General features: G+C 42.0%; 2 protein-coding genes and 1 long non-coding RNA gene across 3 annotated transcripts in view; 1 reads left to right on the top strand and 2 right to left on the bottom strand.

Annotated features, from left to right (window-relative positions):
* Window positions 1–3,775, top strand: part of farp1 (FERM, RhoGEF (ARHGEF) and pleckstrin domain protein 1 (chondrocyte-derived)) — a 254,948-nt gene extending 251,173 nt beyond the window's left edge. The window contains exons 26-27 of the mRNA XM_055636674.1: window positions 422–573; window positions 1,124–3,775. Coding sequence (XP_055492649.1) covers window positions 422–573; window positions 1,124–1,205 — 234 coding nt within the window. The 3' untranslated portion in view covers window positions 1,206–3,775. The remainder of the gene's footprint in view (window positions 1–421; window positions 574–1,123) is intronic.
* A 4,392-nt stretch (window positions 3,776–8,167) lies between these two features.
* LOC129697938 (uncharacterized) lies at window positions 8,168–11,888 on the bottom strand. The gene is made up of 2 exons (XR_008723586.1): window positions 10,458–11,888; window positions 8,168–10,267 (listed from the first exon to the last, which is right to left on the bottom strand). It is a non-coding gene; the product is annotated as an uncharacterized LOC129697938 (long non-coding RNA).
* A 58-nt stretch (window positions 11,889–11,946) lies between these two features.
* LOC129697937 (serine/threonine-protein kinase 24-like) overlaps window positions 11,947–23,048 on the bottom strand; it is a 52,890-nt gene continuing 41,788 nt past the window's right edge. Inside the window, 7 exon segments of the mRNA XM_055636673.1 lie at window positions 11,947–12,527; window positions 14,575–14,648; window positions 14,650–14,712; window positions 14,979–15,047; window positions 16,258–16,384; window positions 16,963–17,108; window positions 19,694–19,879. Of these exon segments, the coding sequence (XP_055492648.1) occupies window positions 12,494–12,527; window positions 14,575–14,648; window positions 14,650–14,712; window positions 14,979–15,047; window positions 16,258–16,384; window positions 16,963–17,108; window positions 19,694–19,879 (699 nt within the window). The 3' untranslated portion in view covers window positions 11,947–12,493.

Genomic DNA, 23,048 nt, shown 5'->3' with positions numbered 1-23,048 from the left:
GGATTCAAAGACATGTTTTTTTTTTAAATTATAAACTGGCTACATTTCATCTCGTGCAATTTTTCACTAAATGTAAGCCCCTGGTTTTGTAAAATGATGGAAGAATCAAGTTGCGTCCAAAGATGCAGAGGCAGAAAATCCTCATCTTCCTGAGTGCATGATCTCATAATCCATGTCTGAGATTTGGGTCCGTGGAATTTCAATGTATCTTAATCTGAGGCATTCAGCACAGAACTTGTCTGGGAAGTACTTCATTGAGGACTGTTTCAGCAAGACCTTTGTCCTTTTACCAATGATCCTATGTACGGTGATCCCTGCAGCACACCCTCACTAGAGCCAGGTTGATTTCTACCTCATTGTGTGTTACCTTGAAAAAAGCTTTGTATGTTGCTTTGTAACAGTGTTGTTGATCATTCCTTAGGACTCTCATCCGCTGGCAAGCTTGCCACTACTGGGTTATTCTGTTACCACCCCAGCAGAGTCTGACAGCATTCACAAGGACTACGTCTTCAAGTTACAGTTCAAGTCCCACGTTTACTTCTTCAGGGCTGAGAGTGAATATACCTTTGAAAGGTGAGGCCCTGCTGCATTTTTAATCGCACAAATTGGTGAAGGGAATCTCTTTTCGTGGATGGGAGAGGGAAGAAGGAATGTGGAGTAGGAAAGCAAAAGAAAAGGTAGAAAGAATGAAAATCAAACTTCTGGAGCACTACAGGGGGGAGGAGGGGGGGTGTCAAGCAGTATCTGTGGAAGGAAATCAGCAGAGGATGATTGGGGTCAGAACCCTTCTTCAACATGCGGAGTCCCTCCAGAGTTTGTCTTTCAAAGAATCCTGACCCATCTGTTTATTTCCCTCTACAGATGCTGCCTGCCCACTGAGCTCCTCTAGCAGTTTGTTGTTTGCTCTAGATTCCAGCATCTGCAGTCTCTCCTCTCCAACGATAGAAATAATTGAATAATTAGAGTAAGAGAATGAAAAATATATATATTTTCAAGCTCCCCTCCACACCATGACTGACCTTGAAATCATGTTAACCCCTAAACGTGAATTGTTCTTTAATTTGCTCTTGGGATGTTTTTTTAGAAAATTGCACCAATGTGTCACTAATTTTTCTTTCCACAGGTGGATGGAAGTGATCAGAAGTGCCACCAGCTCTGCTACTCGCACACGCCTTCTAAGTCGCAAGGAATCTCATGCTTACTGATCGCCAGTGGAGAAGGGTCCCTGTCAAACACACAGATTTCCATCACATTTTGACTCTTTTTCTTTAAAGGAGAAAAATAGAGTTCCAGTGCACATTTAGTGGAGTTCCAGACCATTTGTCTTTAAGATAAGCCATGCCCATCTAGTTAATTTAGTACTTGAACAAAAAATACTACCATCACTCAGCTTATTCCAAAATGAGGCAAAAACCAGTTACAGGCAGATTTTGTCTCAGCCCAGAGTAACGACGAGTTTAAAAATTGTGTATATATAAAAATAACTTCATCAACCTTCTGCCTGGGCAGTTTTAAAGAATGCATTCAAGGCAAGCCCAGAATATACTTTTACCCAAACATAAATTATATTGTAGACAATTTTGAGCTTTAGACCAGTAATGTCTAGGTACTGACTGGTACAGATTTGACAATCAGGCTGTAGGTTCAGATCAAACTATGCGTGTCCTGTTATAGTATTGATTTAAAGAACCTTCCAGCTTTGCATGGCCCCAAGTCTACGGACATCACCACTTTTGCCCAAAGATACAGACACTTTGGACCCAACGGAACATTAAAAGTATTTATCTTATTACTTTGTAAAAATTGCTTCCCTTTTTCAAGCAACTGCAAATTATTTCTAGTTGCTACAAATTGGGTTAGAAATGTCCATTGCCAAGAGGCTGCTGATTAGATATTTGCAAAGACTTACTTCTTACTAGACACTAATCCGTTTTTCACATCCTGATATTTTTTCCACCTACTATATTTATTGAGCGAGATCAAGTGATTTTGAGGCTTACATATTGTTAGAGCACAAAAACATTTGGAATAGTCTTGCCAGAAGGGAACTATGATCATGATAAAATATTAAATTGTTTGAGGATCCATGCATCACACTGCTAAACTAAACTTATTCAGTTCTATTGAAGTACCAGTTTGTTTCCAGGAAAGCTCTGCTTAGAAAAATAAATTGAGTGTCTGGAACTATACTGAGACTGTAAACAAACCATTCTTCAACAGTTACCAGCACAATGGGGAGGAGAAAAAGGCCGTCCCTTTCCATGGCCTCATTCCCAGTGAGTTTTGAGCCTCATCTGCAAGATCTCACCTAATGTATTGCCTGTGAAACTCTTATTAAATCATTTACTTTCAACCGTTGGATGAGCAGTCAGTTGCATCTTAAGGTGGACCATTTTAGACAGACAAAATGGGGAATAATATAGCAAGTTTGGCATCCACCCGTAAAGCAATATCATTACTTCCTAATGTTACAAGTTTGGATTTGTTCTCATTTATTTCATTATTTTCTGAAGATTATTCAGCGAATGTGCCATAAAACATCACATTGGAATATAGAAAGTGACTTTCACATGATGTACTGATCCTTAAAGTTAACTTTCCCAATGTGTACAATCCCATTGTATAATTTACTGTGAACAGAACATTATGTCTATTGTACCCAGTTTTACATCCTTTCAGCATGCTGGGAAATAGTAGATATACAGAGACTGAAGTTCCATACAGCCGGGTTTACTGGTGGAACGGCCATTCCCTTTTGGTAAGTTATATATCTTCTCCATTCCAGGGAACTTTCTGGAGTTTACTTGGAATCAATAGTTACTGATAAAAATTGGCAAAGCTCTTGGAATTTGGATCAAAGTTTATGCCACAGCAAGTGGAATGGCCACAGGTTCCATGCACCACACACCATCAATTGGAGCCTTTAGCATACAAGGTCACGCGGTCATCGAAAGTGATCCGACGTGTACCCTAAAATCAGACTTTCCCGACCCCCAATCTGCCCTGGCCCTCATAAGCCAACTATAAATGTTATTATCCTCCGCCTGGAGTCAAAACAATTCGTTTTGAAGCCAGTTGACCCAGATAGGATTGCCTTGTCTTTGTGCGCTGAGGGGGTCTTTTACAAGGTACCATACTAGCTATTCATCAGCATCTTCAACTGAGGCCTTGTTGTGTTATAAAGGGTAAAATTCCTGGTTAATTCAGGTACTCGCTCCTTGCCCTGATGTGCCTCTTCATGTGGGCAGGAGTGGCAGATTATGTCTCGCCTTGATCCCACCCAAGCCCATTGCCATTCACAAAATGGTTGCACATGAACAAAGGAATAAGAACCAGGGTATTTCCCAGAAATTCCAGGCGTTGTCGTCAGGGCCGGAATTTAAGGGTCATGTTTTGAATTTGCCTTACACTTGTCAAGAGCTTTCTTGGCGCAAGGGAAATAATAACACTATCCAACATCGAGAAAGATAGTACTGAATTAAGAGTTTAAAATGTTAGAGTTCAAGATTCTAATAGGAAATGTAAGAGATAATTCTACTAAAAGAACGAAAGCCTCTTGGGAGGAGCTGCACTGAGTTATATTATGCAACTACAAATGTTAGTGAGATTTCAGATATCTGTAACAACAAGCTTATCTGTTAAGATTGCACGGTGCACTACCATCCTGTCTAAAAACGTTTTGCAAGGAAAGAGTTCCTCTTTTATAACAGATTGTATGGAATTTGACTTTTTAAAATGACCTAAACCATTTCAATAAACTCTATCTTGGCACCTAGTGTTGTGACTATCTAATATATTTTCATAGACCTATAAAGTTATTACAACACAGAAAGACACTCAGTCCATTAAGTCTGTACCATCTCCTTGGACGGTAAATCCACCAGTCTCGTGTACCCGTCTCCTCCCTCCTGATCTTCTCCACAGCACTGGAAATTGTTATTTCAAGCATCTACCTACTCCCCCTTTTGAAAGCACTGGATAATTCAAGATTTAGTCACAGAGAGTGAATTGCAGATCACAACAGCCAAGTAAAAACTTTTCATATCTTCCTTATATACTTTGAACACAATTTTAAATCTGCATTCACTCGTCTTTAAACTATCAGCTGATGGGAACTATTACCTACTTTGGATAAACTAGTCATAATCCTCATAGAAATGACCCCCTTCGGCTGACTTTGTCCAAGCTGATCATTGTACCTGCCTATCATCATCCCTTTATGCATCTCCTATGCAAGTACCCATCCAATTGCCATTTAAATGTTGTGATTCTACCCACATCTACCATCTCCTCTGGCAGCTTGTTCCAGGGCAACATCCTGGTGAATCTCTTCTGAACTTTCCGTATTGCTTCCACATACTTCCTCTGGTGTGGATACTGGTGGATGTATATAATGGTCCATATGCAATTTAACCAGTGTTTTGTACAGCTGCAACATGACTTCCCAACTCTTATACTCAATGCCTTGGTCTATGAAGGCAAGCAGCCCATGAGCCTCCTTCACTACCCTATCCAGTTGTGTTGCCCAAAAGTATACATCAAAAGATGCAGCCCCATGAAAATAGCCTTCGGCCCATCAGGTCCACACCATCGATCAACTGTTCACCCAAGTTCTATATTATCCCTCTTTCTCATCCACTCCTGAAATATTAGAGTCAATTTGCAGAGGCCAATGATCTTAAAAACTTACACATCTTTAGGATGTGGGAGGAAATCGGAGCACACAGAGGAAACCTATGTGGTCACAGGGTGAATGTGCAAACTCCACATGGACAGCACCCAAGGCCAGGATCGAACCTAGGTCTCTGGAGCTGTGAGGCAGCAGCTGTGCCACTGCTTACTCATCTGGATTAAATTCTGTCTTCCGCAGCTCCACCCAACTTTCAAGATGACCATGTCCCTCTATATTCTCATACAACCTTCTTTGCTACCAACGATTCCAAATTTTGTGTTGCCTGCTAATCTCTTAACCAGACTATCTACATTCTCATTGAATGTCATTAACTCATAGAGTCATAAAGCATAGAAGCAAGCCCTACAGCCCACTTTGTCTATGTTAATCGGTGCCCAACTACACCATTTGGCCCACATTCCTCTCAACTTCTGCTGTCCATGTACCTGTCCAAATGTTGCTTGGCCCGACATGTTCCCCAGGATCAAACCACGCAAACCCTCCTCTGTCACAAGGTGGGGCACAAAATGATCAAAGTTGTTCCCCAAAACAGAATTCAATTTCCTCCTATTTAGCATTGTTCCAATCAATATTGATGACAATATTGATGACATATTGATTGATTATAGCTCTTGCACAAACTATAATGTAGTCTCATATTTCTTTCATACTCTCTCCAATTAGTTGACAGCTGAAGAAATGCTCCTTGTAGAGTGTAATTTCCTACATCTTAACCGTATCTGTAATTAATTGCCCAGATTCATCCTCTTTCCTGTACTTAGATTAGCAATTAACTCAATCCCATTTTTCCTTTCCCCATTTTATCTGAAGAATGTATCCTGTAGCATTAAGTGTCTAGTCCTGTCCTTTCTTGACATGTTTTAGCTGGTATTACAGCATAAAACAGCATGGAACATTGCAGCTCACCAACCTTATTCGCCACACTAAGATAATGCAGCAATTTATTGGGGAATTCAGCTACAGCAGATTATTAGGCTTTTCCTTCTATGCAGACATCTGACAATCTCGCTCTTTTAAGCACTTTGTCCCTTTTCCCCAAGTAAATACTGAATTGGTTCCAAAAGTGGTTCCAATGACAAGAGTCTGGTTCCTTCCCTCCTAACTCCAATAGAACTACAACCCTCTTCTTCCATTAGTACTTCCTTCTGGTAAATCATCTGGCACATTCCTGGCACCAGTGAAATGACACATCATGCGAGGAAGGTATGAAGACTGACTGGTTCTGGAATCGCCAATGAAGACTGCATTTTTAGTTTTTAGCTTTGTTCCACAGCATCTTGTATTGCACTGCACTCCTTCAAGGTTATCCCAACCACAGTATTCTCTAATTCTGATACCGAATGGGGGAGTGAGAAATCTTGTACTTCCTGCCCTTCCAGAGAGAGGCTCAATCATAGTGTATGTTTTGGAGAGTTTGATAGATTTGTTGCTTATCAAAAGAAATGGCCTGAGTGCAGGAAAGTAGAACAGAGTGAATGCTTATTTTTTTTAGTTTAGTTTGATTTAGAGACACAGTGCGGAAACAGGCCCTTCGGCCCATCGAATCCGCACCAACCAGTGATCCCCGCACATTAATACTATACACACACCAGGGACGATTTTCATTTATACCAAGCCAATAAACCTACAAACCTGTACGTCTTTGGAGTGTGGGAGGAAACCGAAGATCTCGGAGAAAATCCACACGGTCACGGGGAGAAGGTACAAACTCCGCACAGACAGCACCCGTTGCCTGGATCGAACCCGCGCTGTAAGGCAGCACCTGTACCGCTGCACCATGGGATCTCGGATCACATTGAATAGGAGAGCAGGTACAGGGGACCAAATGGTGTACTTCTGTTTCGATTCCTTATCTTAGCTACCCAATCACTCCCCTTAAACTCTGACCACATCCTGGAATGGAAAATTCAGCAAAGCAATGGGTACTTTTTGAAAATCCAAAACAGCCTCCAATTAACGCTGAACAAAACGACACTAAAACTTAGACAATGCAGATATGATAAAAGTAAAATACAAATCTTAAAGAGACACAGGATTACCAGGCATCAGATCTGTCCTTGTGAATCTGTCCAAATGTCCATGTATTCAGGCAAACAGCTGTCACAGGATGTGATGAACCAAAGGGACACCATCTTCACTCAGAACTGTCAGTGCCATAAAATAAAACTTTTAGGAAACATTTAAAGTAGTGAAATAATGATACAAAGCTTGTTGCAAGTGTAAAAAATTAAAAACACTAGTTATTGAGTTAGAAAGCAGTACAAAGCCCATTTTATCTTATTTTATCAAGGTGAAAACTTTCAAAGATTTTGAAGTCCAGTCTAAACCACTTACTTGTCACACACTCCTTATATTAGATGAGATGTTAAACAAGAGGCTCACGGATTCATGTGATTCCATAAACTATTTTGATGAGCAGGAGTGTCCCCATTCATACCCTGGCCAATATTTAATCAGTGTTGTTTAAACACAGTTCAATGTTTTATGGAAATATGCAAAATTGGTATAAACTGCCATTCCCAAAATGCACAATCCTGGCAATAGGAAATTTTCTACAGCTACACAAATGTTCCTCCCATTGTTCATATTTTAAAAATAAACAGGAAACCCCAAGCAAAACCCATGATAAAACAAGAATTAAGGAGGGATGACTTCATAGAACCAATTCAAGACAGGCTTAACAGGAGATTAAAAGCAGAGGACAGAGTACAATGCTGGGATGCTTAATTAAAAAAGATAGTTGTAACTCCTTAAAATTATATAGAACAAAGTAAAAAAAAAGTACTACAACTAAGAAATAATTAAAAGCATTTAAAATGATATTACATGAATATCTAATCCACACTGCTAGGAACACAACTACATAGGTGTTCAGTGACGAGTGATTGGTACCATCAATGTGTGTGACTCAGTATTACCCAGGCTTCAAGATCATTAATGTAGGAGCAGAATTAGGCCATTCGGCTCATCCAATCTACTCCACCATTCAATCATGGCTGATCTATATCTCCCTCCTAAACCAATTCTGCGCCGTCTGGGATCTCCTTGGCAGATGGTTCCCAAGCCAGGCTTAATTCAACCCTCACACAATGGACACCGAGAGACTGTTTCTGCAAGACCTGGTCTCGGGGCGGTCTCAAGGCTGGCCTCAGAGATAAAACATCTTCTCAGGACTGAGAGAAGTTCCTTTACTCACAAGAATGTGAAGCTTAAGAACTTTTTTAACCAGAGGACTGTGAATACTCTGTTGTGCTTATTCATAGGACCACTTAATAGACACTGAATGCTGAAATGAGAAATGGACAGAAAAGTGAAACTGAGCTCTAATAGCATCTATGATCTTACGAAATAAAGGAGTAAACTCAAGGGAGTAATGGATGACCTCTGTTCCAGTGTCTTATGTTCTATCAAGCTGTGTATGCTCGTTGTTCTCCTCAGTTATAAAAAAAAATCTTGTGTTTTGCAGAACTAAGATTTGCATCAGAATTCACATTTTATTTAAAATCACTTAAAAGCTTACAGAGAATTTCAGTACATTGTGTTGAATGACAGAAGCAAGGATTATATACAAGACTATAAACTGTCAGCCATGTTACATAAAATGAAATTTACACATTTAATTAGCATCTTTAATAAGTATCCTGTCATTATTAAACATCTTAAAGGACCAGATTTACCGCAACACTAGCTCTTTACACGCAATTATAAAAATATTGTCTTTTTAATTGAATCACTCCGTACATTGTACCTGTGTTTAAGAACGTTTCCTGATGACCTTGAGACTTTATTGCCTTTATGTGCATAAAATACATTAATTACAGATTCCTTTGATTGTAAAGTATTTGCAGTTTGATGGGGAGAACAGGTACAAAAACTGCAACACATGTACCATGTTTAAAATATTTAAATAAAAATACTTTCAAAAGTGCAGCCAGGTTCACACAAACTAAATAGGGAAAGTGCAGCTCGCCACAGTAAAGGGTTTAGATTGAGTCATGGCATGTCTGTTATGGAAATAGTGACAGACTGAAGCTCTTAATTAGTAGATAAGGTTTAATGTTTCCTTTCTCATAAATAGCCGATCATATAGTGCAAACAAATAGGGGGATGTAGATCTTTAAATAATGGAATTTATCTAAAAGCTATCATTTCTGGTGACAGGCTTTGTTTAACAAACTTTACAAAAGTGGATCTATAACTAGTACCTCATGTCCTATTCCATTACGTAGGCATTCACAATGCAGCCATTGTACATTATCACTGTTCTCATCAGTCTGAAGAAGGGTCCCAACCTGAAATATTGTCTGTCCATTTCCCTCCACAGGTGTTGCCTGACCCACAGGGTTCCTCGAGCAGCCTGTTCTTTGCTCAAGATACAAGTATCTGCAATGTCTTGTGTCTCCATTATCACTACTCACTGCCTGCCGATGATTCACTAACATTTCTAAGTAGTGCACATATGACCCAGCACAGACTAGCTCACCCAGTCAACAGAACTGAAGCTGCAAAGTTTATGAAATGATACACGGACATATAACAAACTGGCTAAAGGAAATAACACAGTGGAATTGTTTTACGATAAGGAGAGGAAACAGGAATTAGATTCTCTTTACCCTGAATGTCAATCGATGTGGATTGCATGTTGAAATAAAGCATAACCTGATCAGAGCTGGAATACTACTGTAGAGATTCTCAGAAATTAAATGAAAGTTATATTTTTAATGGGGGAAAAAAGAGATGTTGGATTTAATTTGAGATATTAGAATTGGGATGCAAAATGCCAAAACCGCAGAAATAATACATGCTCCATCGAGGATTTCACCAGAATTTATACTGGCACAACCTTAGATTGAAAGCAGCGTTTCAATTACTCCTCCCAATCAAGTGAAGCTGCATGAGCTGTTAGCTGGCATTCTCAGAGACTCTGATACATAAACCATAGCCATATTTACTGTGTTAGTCATACAACATAAACCCTTTAGTTGGGCCCTCGAACCCGAGAGTCTTTGGTTCTATTGCATAGTTAGAATATTACAAGCAAATGGCAAGTTAAAAGGGATGGTGTACCTCAGTCATACCAAGGTTGCATTTCTGCACCTCCCAAAGAAAGTTGGAGATACAAAAATCTGACAAAAGATCTGAAATTCTGACTGTTTCTCTTCCCAGAGACATGGCCTGACCTGGTGAATATTTCCAGCAATTGCTGTTTTTTTATAAATAAAGGTGTAAATGTCTCGAATTGCAGGAACATTAAGCAAACTTTTCATTGCAGACTTGCAGCCCTAATGTACAATCTGAGTTCTGATGCACATTCCTTTAAGAGTTAGGAATAAAATCACAAAATATATATGGGGGTGGAATTATGCTTTGAAACATCCTACATATTGCTCTAATCTACCAATCCTGCAAAAGCTTTGATTTATGAAGGTTTACAGTGTGGCCTAATGCAAGCTTGAAGAAGAGCATCTCATCTCTTTTGTTTGGGATTTTGGAGCCTACAGGACTCAATATTGAGTGGGAAGGAACTGCATATGCTGGTTTACGGCGCAGATAGGCACAAAAATTCTGGAGTAACTCAGCGGGTCAGGCAGTATCCCTGGAGAAAAGGAATAGGTGATGTTTTAGGTCGAGATCCTTCTTCAGACTGAAGAAGGGTATCGATCCGAAACGTCACCTATTCCTTTTCTCCAGAGATGCTGCCTGGCCCACTGAGTTACTCCAGCATTTTGCGCCTACCTTCAGGCTCAATATTGAATTCTGAAACTTTAGCAAACTGGCTTTCTTTCTTTTTTTCTGCTTGTATTCAGATGGCCATTTTAGCTGCTATACTCCGCCCCTCCCCCCTCTCCTCTCTCTCATTTGTACGGTTTGATCTGGCTATGCAACATTACACAAACATTACAACATGAGCAATGCATGAGACAGACAAAGGAGCTAAATTGCCCCAAAGCGGTTACATTATCCTATCAGAGAAATTGCCTGAACCCATTCTCCTCTTCTACCTACACTACACTGTTGTTGAAGGGTTCCAGCCATAAATCAGTCACCATTTCTCTTTCCACAGATGTCGCCTGATCTGCCGAGTCATTTCAGTACCTTATTTTTAATTTCAGATTCCAGCATCTACAACTTTTTTCATTTCTGATTGGAGATTTCTTCAATGGGACATTCAAGTGGTTCTCAACTGATAATGCTTTTTGGCACACACAATGTGTGATATGGCCTACCTAGTTAGATTCGACACTGTTGAGCCCATACAGCCTCTCCTTCTCAACAGCCTGACATTTGCTCCCACATTTTAATATGGAAACATCTGATGTCAGTTGCTGGCACACACTCTAAAACACATGAGAATCTAACTTTCTGATGCGGAAAATAATTTTTCATATCTATATGCCTAAGAGTCATTGGTTTGATTTTGGCAGAGGTTACCTCACCAGGTGAAAACAGGTGATGTGAAAGGGCACGCGTAAAGTGACTATAAGCCATATACAAGGAAGTCCGTAAGATCCAGACCAAGTGTTCCTTAATGGGACAGACATTATCTTGATAGCCACAGCTTTTCTCATGCAAGAGACTTACTAGGAGGAGTAAGAGGACACATGGTCATCTCGTTTTGTTTGAATTGATATGGAAACCATGCAAAAGATCAAAGAAAACATGACTGGTTTGACATTCTCAACTCTCGCTAGGGACATCAACAAAACTCTGATGGTGAAGTAGACAAAGTGGAGGAGAACTTCTTCAAAGTAGGCATACCTTGAGGAGATATCGCAGTGGTGAAGTGCAGCTTCCGCCATGTAAAGGTGCCAGATTGCATAAAGTAATTAAATTGAGCCAAAGGAAAATGAGAAAATACTATAAAGCAATCTGACATCATCCAAGATAGGTATTAACATTATAAAAAATGGCATGGTAATAATAAGTAACTGGAACATTATTCAATCAATGCAGGTAAATAATCAAGGCAATATTTAATGATGGCCCTTTCAGAAATTCACCTACAGAACAATATCCACAAAAACAATCGGTTGTTGATGTGATTTGTACAATTACTATGACCAATTTGGAGAAGCAGCTTCCGGGAAGGCACTGAGCACCTCGAGTCTTTTTGACAGGAGCAAATGGAGGCTAAGCGCAAACAGCAGAAAGAGCGCACTACCCCCTGAACTTCCCTCCAACCCCCCCTCTCCCCGCCAAACGCCACCTGAGCCCCCCCCCCCCCCCCCCCCCCCCCCCCCCCCCCCCCCCTCTGTGGCAGGGTCTGCAGATCCCACATTGGTCTCTTGAGCCACCTCAGAAGCAGAGTTTAAGCAGGTCATAGCTGACCCAGAGGAGACTGTTCAGTAAGAGAGTCCCACTCCTAATGCACTCTCAAGATTTGCATCTTCAGTAAAAATGATTCTATATACAAATGTACACAAACTATAGAGAACCTCTCCGTCTCCCAGTAATAATCATCAACGAAAAGCAGGTTACCTGAGGCACTGCAGAGGTTTCGTTTTCCAGATCCCACTCCTAAATATACAATTTGGGATACAAAACAAAACTTAAAAAAAATAATTGGTGGGAATTCATCCCACCTGAAAATGTGCACTATGGTAGAAATTGATAAAAACTAATTGCATTAAGCAGCACAAACTGGCTGGCGATTGCTCTGAGAGACTTCATCTTTTGATGTTGTTTGCCCAGTGGATAGCCGATGGCAGGAAAACTCTTGCAAACTTGTTATGTGTGATCACTGTAAGAGCACCTCCTCAATCTAGGCGGCATCGTCTTTCAAGATATGAACATGAATCTTCAGTTGGAAGAACCAGCACGACTTAATGAATATCTGCAAATGGAAATGTCAAAAATTATTTTTTACCTTTATGAATCCGTAACATAATAGATATATAGGCACAAAATGCTGGAGTAACTCAGTGGGTCAGGCAGCATCTCTGGAGAGAAGGGATGCCTGAAGTTTTCCGAAAAGTCACGCATTCCTTCTCTCCAGAGATGCTGCCTGCCCCACTGAGTTACTCCAGCATTTTGTGCCTACCTTCGATTTGAACCAGCATCTGCAGTTCTTTCCTACACATACTAGATATATACTTTGCTGTCAGTAAATAACTGGCTTATGACCTTTTGTTCATTCTCTTAGTGACTAGTATTAGATACCGACTGTTTTGTGGAACTTGAACAAACAAAATGGAGACATATGTATATAAATATAAAAAGCTCAGGATTAATAAAGGAAGAAAGTACTCCCACTAACTCTGCGTGACTCCCACAGGCTATCAAAATCAGCACAGGAGATCACACGGACAGTTATTTATGAAGCCATTTGCTTTCTATAAAATGAGATCTCGACTAAAGACATCAAAGGGCATCAGAAAACCTCATTAGTCCACAAGTGACTCTGAACACCTGGTGTTCAGAACAAGTGCCTGGGATCTCTCGCCCAGATCGCCAGTGTCGGAGCTCCGACCAGCGCGGCCTGTGGACTTTGGGAGCCGCGGTCTCTGGCAGCAAGCGGCCGTTCTAGATGCTCCAAGCCGCTGAAGAGTGTTCTCCCGACGCCGAAGCCTTTTCATCCGGCGAGTGGGCCTGTGCATTGGGCCGCCGTAGCGGCGACTGCGGAGGCCTCAATAGGCCCGACCATGGGTGAACAAGGGGAAGAGGACTGGACTTTGTGCCTTCTCTCACAGTGGGAATTGTCCCTGAGGGGTTTTTATGTTTAATGTTCAATTCTTAATTAATGTGGTGTCTTACTTTTATTGGTGTCTGCAAGTAATCTGAATTTCCCTGAGGGGATTAATAATGTATTTATCTATCTATCTATCCATCTAAATAGGCACTGCCATTCCAGTTTCCCATGGCGTCTTGAAAAGTTTAATCCAATCACCTTCCTCATTTCCTAAACTCTAAGGGATGCAATCCGATATGACCTCTCTGTCAACTTAATCTTTAAAGTCTAGCCATCGTTCTCTGCTGTTTTTCCTCCAGAGCCACTGCACCCTACCAAAGATTGTTGCCCAGAACCATTTACCGCTCCAAGTAGGGACTACCAGACTTCATGCAGCTGTAACAGAAATCCTACCCTTTTGCGTGTCAGTCCACTAGATATACATAGATACACATTCCAGCATTCAATCAGCCTCTCTGATCATTAATTCTGATAGATAATGAAATGTGTGTCAACTTGTCTTAAGGAATTCAATGTCGGAAAGTAGGAAACGGCATAACTTATAACCATATAACATATAACAATTACAGCACGGAAACAGGCCATCTCGACCCTTCTAGTCCGTGCCGAACACATAATCTCCCCTAGTCCCATATACCTGTGCTCAGACCATAACCCTCCATTCCCTTCCCGTCCATATAACTATCCAATTTATTTTTAAATGATAAAAACAAACCTGCCTCCACCACCTTCACTGGAAGCTCATTCCACACAGCTACCACTCTCTGAGTAAAGAGGTTCCCCCTCATGTTACCCCTAAACTTCAGTCCCTTAATTCTCAAGTCATGTCTCCTTGTTTGAATCTTCCCTACTCTCAGTGGGAAAAGCTTTTCCACGTCAACTCTGTCTATCCCTCTCATCATTTTAAAAACCTCTATCAAGTCCCCCCTTAACCTTCTGCGCTCCAAAGAATAAAGCCCTAACTTGTTCAACCTTTCTCTGTAACTTAGTTGCTGAAACCCAGGCAACATTCTAGTAAATCTCTTCTGTACTCTCTCTATTTTGTTGACAACTTAACTTTAAATATTTCTAATGACACAGGAAAAACAATGGAAATGTTGGCAATTCAGGCTCACTTAACATGATTCAAATGGCTGAACTGGAATTTGGAAAAAACAAATTTGTTTAAATACTTAACAATAATAGAAAATACCTCTGAAGTCTTTGCACAAGCTGGCTCACGAGCGTATCAGAAATCCCCGGACAAGCTTCTTCTACCAAAAAAAAAGGCCTCCCTCAGTTCATCTACTGCTTCGGTATAACCTCTACCTGCTTGGTTCTTCTCCTTGAGCTGAAATTATGTCAATCAATCAATTAACACACTAGGAACACCCAATGCATGGCTCACATCCGCCAACCACCCAACGCAGAGGGATAGTGTTTCAATCAATTAAATGGAACATGCATCTATCAATTCATACGCTTACAATATGCATGAATTAATACATCAGAATGGAAGCCCATCAATCAATGCAGTTCAGGTATGCGAAAATAAATAGGAATATTCAGTCAATTAATTCCCCTGTAATTAAGCTCATGCAAGTGATTTGTCCTTACCTCAGTAAATAATGGAGATATAATTGTAGGTAAACATCGAGATTGTGATTGCTTTGGAGCATCTGGTACCTAAAAAATAAGTTAATGTTTAGTAGTTAAACACCAGACTTGTAAACTGTAACTGTGCTTCAGAGGAACTCAATTGTGAATAAAGAGGAACTAATTTTTGTTTGTATATTTACCAAAGCTGTTGGTGTGTGTAGACCCAGGCTCCCTTTAAAATCAACCACGCTAGCAGACTTACTTTGTGACAGTGAATTCCAGACTTCAGCCACTTGCTGATTAAAGTGTTTCTACAAATTTATTTGTTTAATAGACCAAGGGGGAGAGAGAGAGAGGAAGAGAGGGAGAGAGGAGGGAAGGGGAGAGAGAGGAGGGAAGGGAGAGAGAGCGCCCGGTGAAAGCGGTCAAAAATCTGTCAAAATTTGCGGAGTAAATAACCGCGAACTTTTAAAATTGTAAAGAAACGGGAAGTAGGTGAGACACCGGAAAGTCTTTAAAGATCAAAAAATGCAAAGTTTTTGAAGTTAAACCAAATCAATGAAGTTGTTTCTTATCTTGAGAGATGTGGAAGTCAGCATTAAGCACCAAAGTGATATAATGACCGTTAAGAAAATTCTGGAAAAGCAAGCCGGGAAGCTCGTTAGTGCTCGTGACCTCGGAAGCCCTCGGGAGCGCTCGTGCCCTCGGGGGACCTCGGAAGCCCTTGTGAGCTGCAGTATAGAGCCCACTTGCTCGTTCTTTCATGTCTTTTGAAGAACCGGGGGGGTGGAGTGGGGGTGACGTCACTCGCTACACGTGCAGTATAGGGCAGCAGCCATTGGGACGTCATCAGCGAGACCATCTCGTTAACTTTCCAAGTTATTTGAAATTTTTTAACATTTTCATAAATAACTCGAGAAATAATGCATGAAATTTTCAGATAAGGCGATTTTGGACATCATGAGGCAAATCTTTCATCGTGTTTTCGAGTAGATGTGAAACAAGCACGATCACACAAATAAATACACATCCAAGGTCAGAGTTTTATAAGTATGAAGATATGGCCACCTGTCAACACCCATCCTACAATGCACGCTACATTCTTGACACTATATAAATCTCCCAGGGTCTCTTTGACAATCACATGTTTGTAATGCACGATATATATACATAAGCAAGTTTAATTCGGCTAAACCCCTGAAATTCACCTTGCCCACCTGCCTGCACTGTAACAGCAATATGAAAATATTTTTGTAAACTAATTGTTGGTCACACTTAAGGCCAAGATTGATAGTACCTGGTCGCTCTCGTTGAGCTTGTCTAGCAGAGCAGCTCCATTCTGTAGTTTGACCGGGTCCTTCTCTCTGATTGTGAAGATCCAGTCACTTGTATCTTCCCCTCCAGATGCTTGTCCATCAGCCTCCCTAATGTTTAAAGAAAGCCATTACTGATTCACCCATTCGACATAATGCCCTCATGGCAAACCTATCCGCCTGAATCAACAGAAGGCAATTTCAGCAAGTATGAAAGCTGCTGCTATATATATTTGCATTTATACAGCACTTTCTACATGATATCTGCCATTTCATAGAAGTGTAATGAAACAAAACCTTGGTGAATAAATAGGCAGATATTCTGATAGAGTGAGGTGAAGTAGAGGGTGGAAACTTAAGAGCAATTATACCAGCATATCAAAATGAGATCTCTACTCTAGACATTAAAGTGTATCAGTACATAAATGAGAATTAAAAAAAATAAATGTGGATGTTGTAAATCTGACCAAAAGGAAGAAAATGATGGAAAACTCAGCATGTCAGGCAGCATCCGCGGAGAGAGAAAAAGTCAACCTCCGGGTCTGCCACTAAAGTCAGCATAGATCCATTGGCCTATTTCTGAGCTGTCTTTACTGTGAAAGCTGTGTGATATTATATTCATCATATAACTGAGCATGTTTTATTGGAAGCACCATTGCAGTGTGTGATTGTGTCACAGCAACACTTACGAATCAGATTCCCCCGAGCTGGAGTCTTCGTGGTTTTGCTCTGCCTTCCACCTCTTGTACCGGTCAATCAGCTCCGTCAAGTAAGACGTCTTTCTGGAATTTCGGATTATAAACTTGTGCTTCAGTAATTCTTTTGCTGTAGGTCTCTTAAGAAAGTAAATAAAGTATTGGTTAATCCAAGAGTCATTCATCCCAGAAACAGGCCCTTCTGCTACTCCCATTTATCTGTGTTTCGCCCATATCCTTCTAAACCTTTCATATCCATGAGCCTGTTCAAATGTCTTTTAAATGTGACAATTATATATACCAAGTCAAATCAAGTCAAGTCAAGTTTATTCGGCACATACACATACGAGATGTGCTGTGAAATGAAAAGTGGCAATGCTCGCGGACTTTGTGCAAAAAGACAAACAAACAACCAAACAAACTACAACAGAATCACATATTCTTTTTCATATTAAATATTGTGGGCGGAAGGAAAAAGGGAAAAAAACAGCAATTTTAAAAAAAAAAGCAGTAGAGTGGTCCAGTAGAGTTAGTCCCTGGTGAGACAAGAGTTTACAGTCCTAATGGCCTCTGGGAAGAACATTCTTCTCAACCTCTCCATTCTCACAGCATGGCAACGGAGGCGTTTGCCTGACCGTAGCAGCTGGAACAGTCCGTTGCAGGGGTGGAAGGGGTTTCCCATGATTTTATTGGCTCTGGAGTTGTACCTCCTGATGTAAAGATCCTGCAGGGGGGGCGAGTGAAGTTCCCATAGTGCGTTCGGCTGAACGCACTACTCTCTGCAGAACCTTCTTGTCCTGGCCAGAGCAATTCCCAAACCAGATTGTACCTCTACAGCTTACTCTGGCAGCTCCTCAAGCACCATCTTCTGTGTAAAGAAAGCCCCCCCTCAGGTCTGGGAAAAAGACTGTAGTCTTTCACCTTACCTATACTCATATATCTCGATAAGTCTGCCTATCAGGGGACAAAGTTCCAGCCTCTCTTCACTCGATAACACTCACCAGGACCCTGCCATTTACCGTGCAAGTCCTGCCTTGTTCTGAATTACCAAAATGCATGACCCCAAACCTGCTTGAATCAAATTCCATCTGCGATTCCTTGACCCACTTCCCTAGATCCTTGTGTAAACTTAAGAAAGCCTTCCTCATTGTCCACAATACCAATATTGTTGGAGTCATCCACAAATTTACCAACCATGTTAATAACTGTATTATCACCCAGATCATTAATACAAGCCTCTAAACAGAAAAGCAATCATCCACTACCACCCTCTGACTCTTCCACCAACCAATTGTGTGATCCAACCTTCTAGACTAGCCTACCACACTGAACCTTGTCAAAGACCTTGCTAAAATCCATATAGATAATGTCCAAGACCCTGACCACATCAATCCTCTTGGTGACCTAAAAAACCCCATCGAATTCGAGAGACAATTGACAATTCTGACTGTCCTTTATCAGTCTTTGCCTATCCAAATATTGGTAGATCCTGTCCCTCAGAATCCCCTCCAGTAACTTCCCCACCACTGATGTAAGGCGTACCGGCATGTAGTTCACTGGTTTGTCCTTGCTGTCCTTCTTAAATAAAGGTACATCAGGCCTACTCTCTCCCTTGTTAGCCTTTTGCTCTAAACCGGCCTGTCCCACTTGGCCGTCATTTGCGCCTCATTTACGCGTCAAATGTAAAATAGACGTCAAGCGCAAATCACGCGTCATGACGCGTCAGCACAGCCGTCTGGTGCGAGTGTGAACTCATTAGAAAACCCTGCGGTGCGCGGCAGGACGTTGACGCAAGGACCTTGACGCACGGTGACGTATTCATGCGTCATCACGCGATACACGTGAGACTTCGGGACGCCAGCGTACGACACCAATACGTCAGCGTGCGTACCCAATGCGTTAGCGTGCGCACGTGATACGTCACGCAGGTGGCGCGCGAGGATTTCGTTCCTGTACTAAATCCTGGCGCACCGCCACCGCACACGATTCCACGCCTCGCCATGCGCAACACATGCACACCCCACGCGTTGACCTAATTTACATGTCACGCGTAAATGAGGCGCAAATGACGGCCAAGTGGGACAGGTCCTTTAATCTACCTGTAAAATCCCTAAAATACCTCTATCTTTGAATGAGCCATCGCATTTCCTCTTTTTGCCTTCCAGATTTTCTTATGACATTTCTCAAGGGACTCACTTGATCCCAGCTGCCTATACGTGATAAAGATGCCTCCTTTTTTTCTGACTCGCACCTCAGTATACTTTTGAAACACAAAAACAAATACCTGGACAAGAATAGGAAGGGAGAACAGGGTGTTGGTGAGGCCACAGTTTAGGAGCCCATACCTAAAAAAACAGGATATAATAAGATTGGAGGCAGTCTAATGTGACCCCACGGGTTACGTTCTCGGATGAGAGGGTTATTCTATCAAGAGAGGCTGGACAATGTGTCTATATTTCTCCAACTCTGTGCCCTCTCAATGGCAAAACCTTTAACACTGCAGCAGTCCCTTAGTACAGCAGTGGAGCACTAGTCTACATTCTTGATAGTGGAACATCTGACACCGGGATAAGTGTATCATCCAGTGAAAACTTTCAGTATGATGCCAATGGAAAGGCACTACAGGCAAATGGAAAGAACTAGTTTTCAACAACAGCAGTCAAAGTTCTCAAATTCACCCACCCCTTTCCTTGGAAAAAACCCCAATAAATTTATAACTACTTACAAAACTTGGTTCTTTATTCAAGCATGCTTCCACAAATTCTTTTAAGGGTTTGCTGTAATTTCCCTCCAACGTTGGTGCATTATTCTTCGGAATAAGGAATAAAACTTTCATTGGATGCAACTCGGAATGTGGAGGTTCTCCTTTTGTAAGTTCTATTGCTGTTATTCCCAAGGACCAGATGTCAGCCTATACAAGCAGAACAAGAAAGGCAAATTATATTATCACTGTCATATGAGTTTTGTTTTTAAAGTGCATGTGGATAAAGGCATTATTACTGTCTCAAGTTGCCAAGTTATCCATTCTGCATGTTCTTGTTTATTAATGTCCAAAATACAAGTTCTTGCTTATTGTAGTCAGACTACTTGCTGGCTTATCTGGTTGAGATGCTACCGGTGCCCACCAGAATGTCTGTGAGTGTTCAACGGCCCCAACTATTTTATAAAGGGCAAAACCCTTTAAGGGTGGATTGAAGTTGACTTGACAGGACATTTCCTTGTGAACAGATCTTTCAATTCAACAGACTGCAGCTCAAGAATGGGATCTGTTCTCGGAGCCTACACTGAGGGGTCCGTTGACCATGAATTATGGGATTATTTTCACCCAGCTGTGCAGTAAATCAGTGGAGGATTGGTGCATGAACCGCAGCACAGAAACAAACATTCTGTTTAGTTCAGTTTTGGTTTAGTTTAGTTTAGAGCTACAGCATGGAAACAGACCCTTCAGCCTGCCGAGTCCGCACCGACCAGCGATCCCCACACATTAACATTACATTAGGGACTAGGAACAATTTAAATTTATGCTAAGCCAAATAACTTATAAAACAGTACGTCTTTGGAGTGTGGGAGGAAACCAAAAATCTCGGAGAAAACCCATGCCGTCATGGGGGGAACGTACAAACCAGGCACGTTTAGTCGGCTTTAAAAAAACCTTAAACCGCGCTTGCGCAGATTGTTCTCCTCTCCGTAAGATGTCAGTCGACTTTTATAAAGTCCCCAAAAGCCATATATATCTCTTAATAAAGTACCGTATTTCCCAGCAATGAAGATGCACCTGTGTCGAAGACGCACCCCCATTTTGAGTTGCTAAATTTTGAAAGAGGGCTGGCGGGATATAGAATTTCTCACGCTCAAAAAAATAAAAAATAAAAATAGTAACAATTCAATTTGCCCAAGGCTCTCAAATCCCCTTCATTCTGAATTACTGAATTGGTGGGGGTTGGAGGGTGACGGCAGGTGGAGAGATGGTAGGTCAGTTGAATCAGTTGTGATCTTATTGAATGACAATACTAGTTCAAGGGTCCAATTGGTTCTTTTCACAGAGTATGGGGAGTCTGGCCAGGAGTAAAGTTGCGGGGAGGGCAGGAGCGTTGAGAAGGATGGGGTCGGGGATCATGCCAGTAACTCACTCACTCACCGCTGCCACAGTGCTCCGGGCGTGAAGCCACCGCATTGTGGCCAGGGAGGGAAGTAGCTCGGGTGGCTGTGAGCGACCATTGGGACCGGACAGCGGAACTGGCCAGCTCAAGAGCCTTCAGCGGGCGATGGATAAAAGGACAGCGGGCGGTGGAGCTTACTCCTGTGTCAGCACGATCAAGGGACCAATTGAGGTTACACGCGCTGAAACAGGAGTAAGCTCCACTGCCAGCTGTCCTGTCCTGTCCTGTCCTGTTATCCATCGCCCGCTGACCCGCTCTTGAGCGGGTCCCCTCACTACATTGAAAGACACGGACCGGGCCGTGAATACCATGCAGCGTCACCCAGCGCAGCAAGTGAGGCCATGACCTGCTCCTGTGCGAAGCTAGGCTGGCGAGCAGCAGGTGAGAGATGTTCAGACGGAGAACACTGCCAGAGGTGCGCGGGCCAGCTGATGGCGCTGCGGTAGTGGCCGATTCCGCTGTCCGGTTCCGGCGGCCGCTCGCAGCCCCCCGAGCTACCTTCCTCCCCGGCCACAATGCGGTGGCTCTGCGCCTGGAGCGTCGTGGCAGCGTTGAGTTTCTGGCATGATCCCCGACCCCCTCGTTCTCAAAGCTCCTGCCCTCCCCGCAACTTTACCCCTGGCCAGACGCCCCACACGCTGTGAAAGGAACTCTCCCTCCCCCAGTGGCGCTGTCCTTTTACAGCCACTTCCCACCAGCTGCCAGCAATGAGGGATAGACTTGACTAGATGAGTTCAGCTAGGCATCATGTTCAGCACAAACATTGTGGCCTGAAGTATTGTGCAGTACTGTTCTATGTACTGTACCAATCTACTATGTAAAATAAAAAGTACTCCTGTCTTTGCTGCTTCTATCAATTATCTTAGATCAGTTCCTCTGGTTATCAACCTTCCTGCCACTGAAAACTGTTTCCCCATGTTTATCAAGTCATCTGCTGGAGGAACTCAGCGGTTCGAACAGCATCTGTGAGTGGAAAGGGATGGTGTTTTGAGTCAAAACTGCATCAGGGTTTGAAGCCGTCTCATGTTTCACCATTTTTAATCCAGGCAAAATCTTGTTTTTGAGAAATGAAATCCCTTATCCCTCTGGTGATTTTAATAACAGGAATAAAAGTCATAATCAATGTAGCTTTATAGGACTTTGGTTAGGCCACATTTGGAGTAGTGTGTGCAGTTCTGGTTGTCTTATTACTTTTTAGCAAAGGTGCACAGGTTTACCAGAATGATGCCTGGATTAGGCAGTATTAGCTAGAGGGAGAGGCTGGACAGAATTGGATTTTTTCCTCCGGAATGCCGGAGGTTGCGGGAAGACGTGAGAGAAGTATATTAAATTCTGAGAGGGATAGATAGGGTAGACAGTCGGAACCTTTTTCCCGGGATTGAAAAATCAATACTAGAGGACATAAGTTTAAAGTGAGAGGAAAAGTTTAAAGGAGAAATACGGGACAAGTTTTTTCACACAGAGGGTGGGGAGTGCCTCGAACACACTGCCAGGGGTGGTAGTTGAGGCTGATTGTGGTATTTAAGAGACTTTTGGATAAGCATATGGATATGTAAGGAATGTAGGGACATGGATATATGCAGACAGGTAAGAGTTGGTATTGACATTGTGTTTGGGAGACATTGTGGGTCGAAGGACCTGTTCTTGTGCTGCACTGTTCTATGTTCTATCATACTACAATTGTGGTGTCCAGAATTAACACAAGATTCGAGCTGAGGTCTAACCCGTGATTTATAAAAGCTTATTGCATACTATTGAATATCCTACCCAGCCTTTCCTTAAGTACATATCTGCCACTGACTGATCAGCTCTGTGCTTGCGTGATCTACTCAAGCACTATAGTTTGACCAAGGTTATTGCTTACAGAGAAGGCAGAGCATTAATATGATGCAAGGCACTTCAATACAAACGCCAAGCCAG

This window comes from Leucoraja erinacea, chromosome 6 (assembly GCF_028641065.1).
Source record: "Leucoraja erinacea ecotype New England chromosome 6, Leri_hhj_1, whole genome shotgun sequence".
Taxonomy (NCBI): Eukaryota; Metazoa; Chordata; class Chondrichthyes; order Rajiformes; family Rajidae; genus Leucoraja; species Leucoraja erinaceus.
This window is presented reverse-complemented; position numbering and strand designations above follow the sequence as displayed.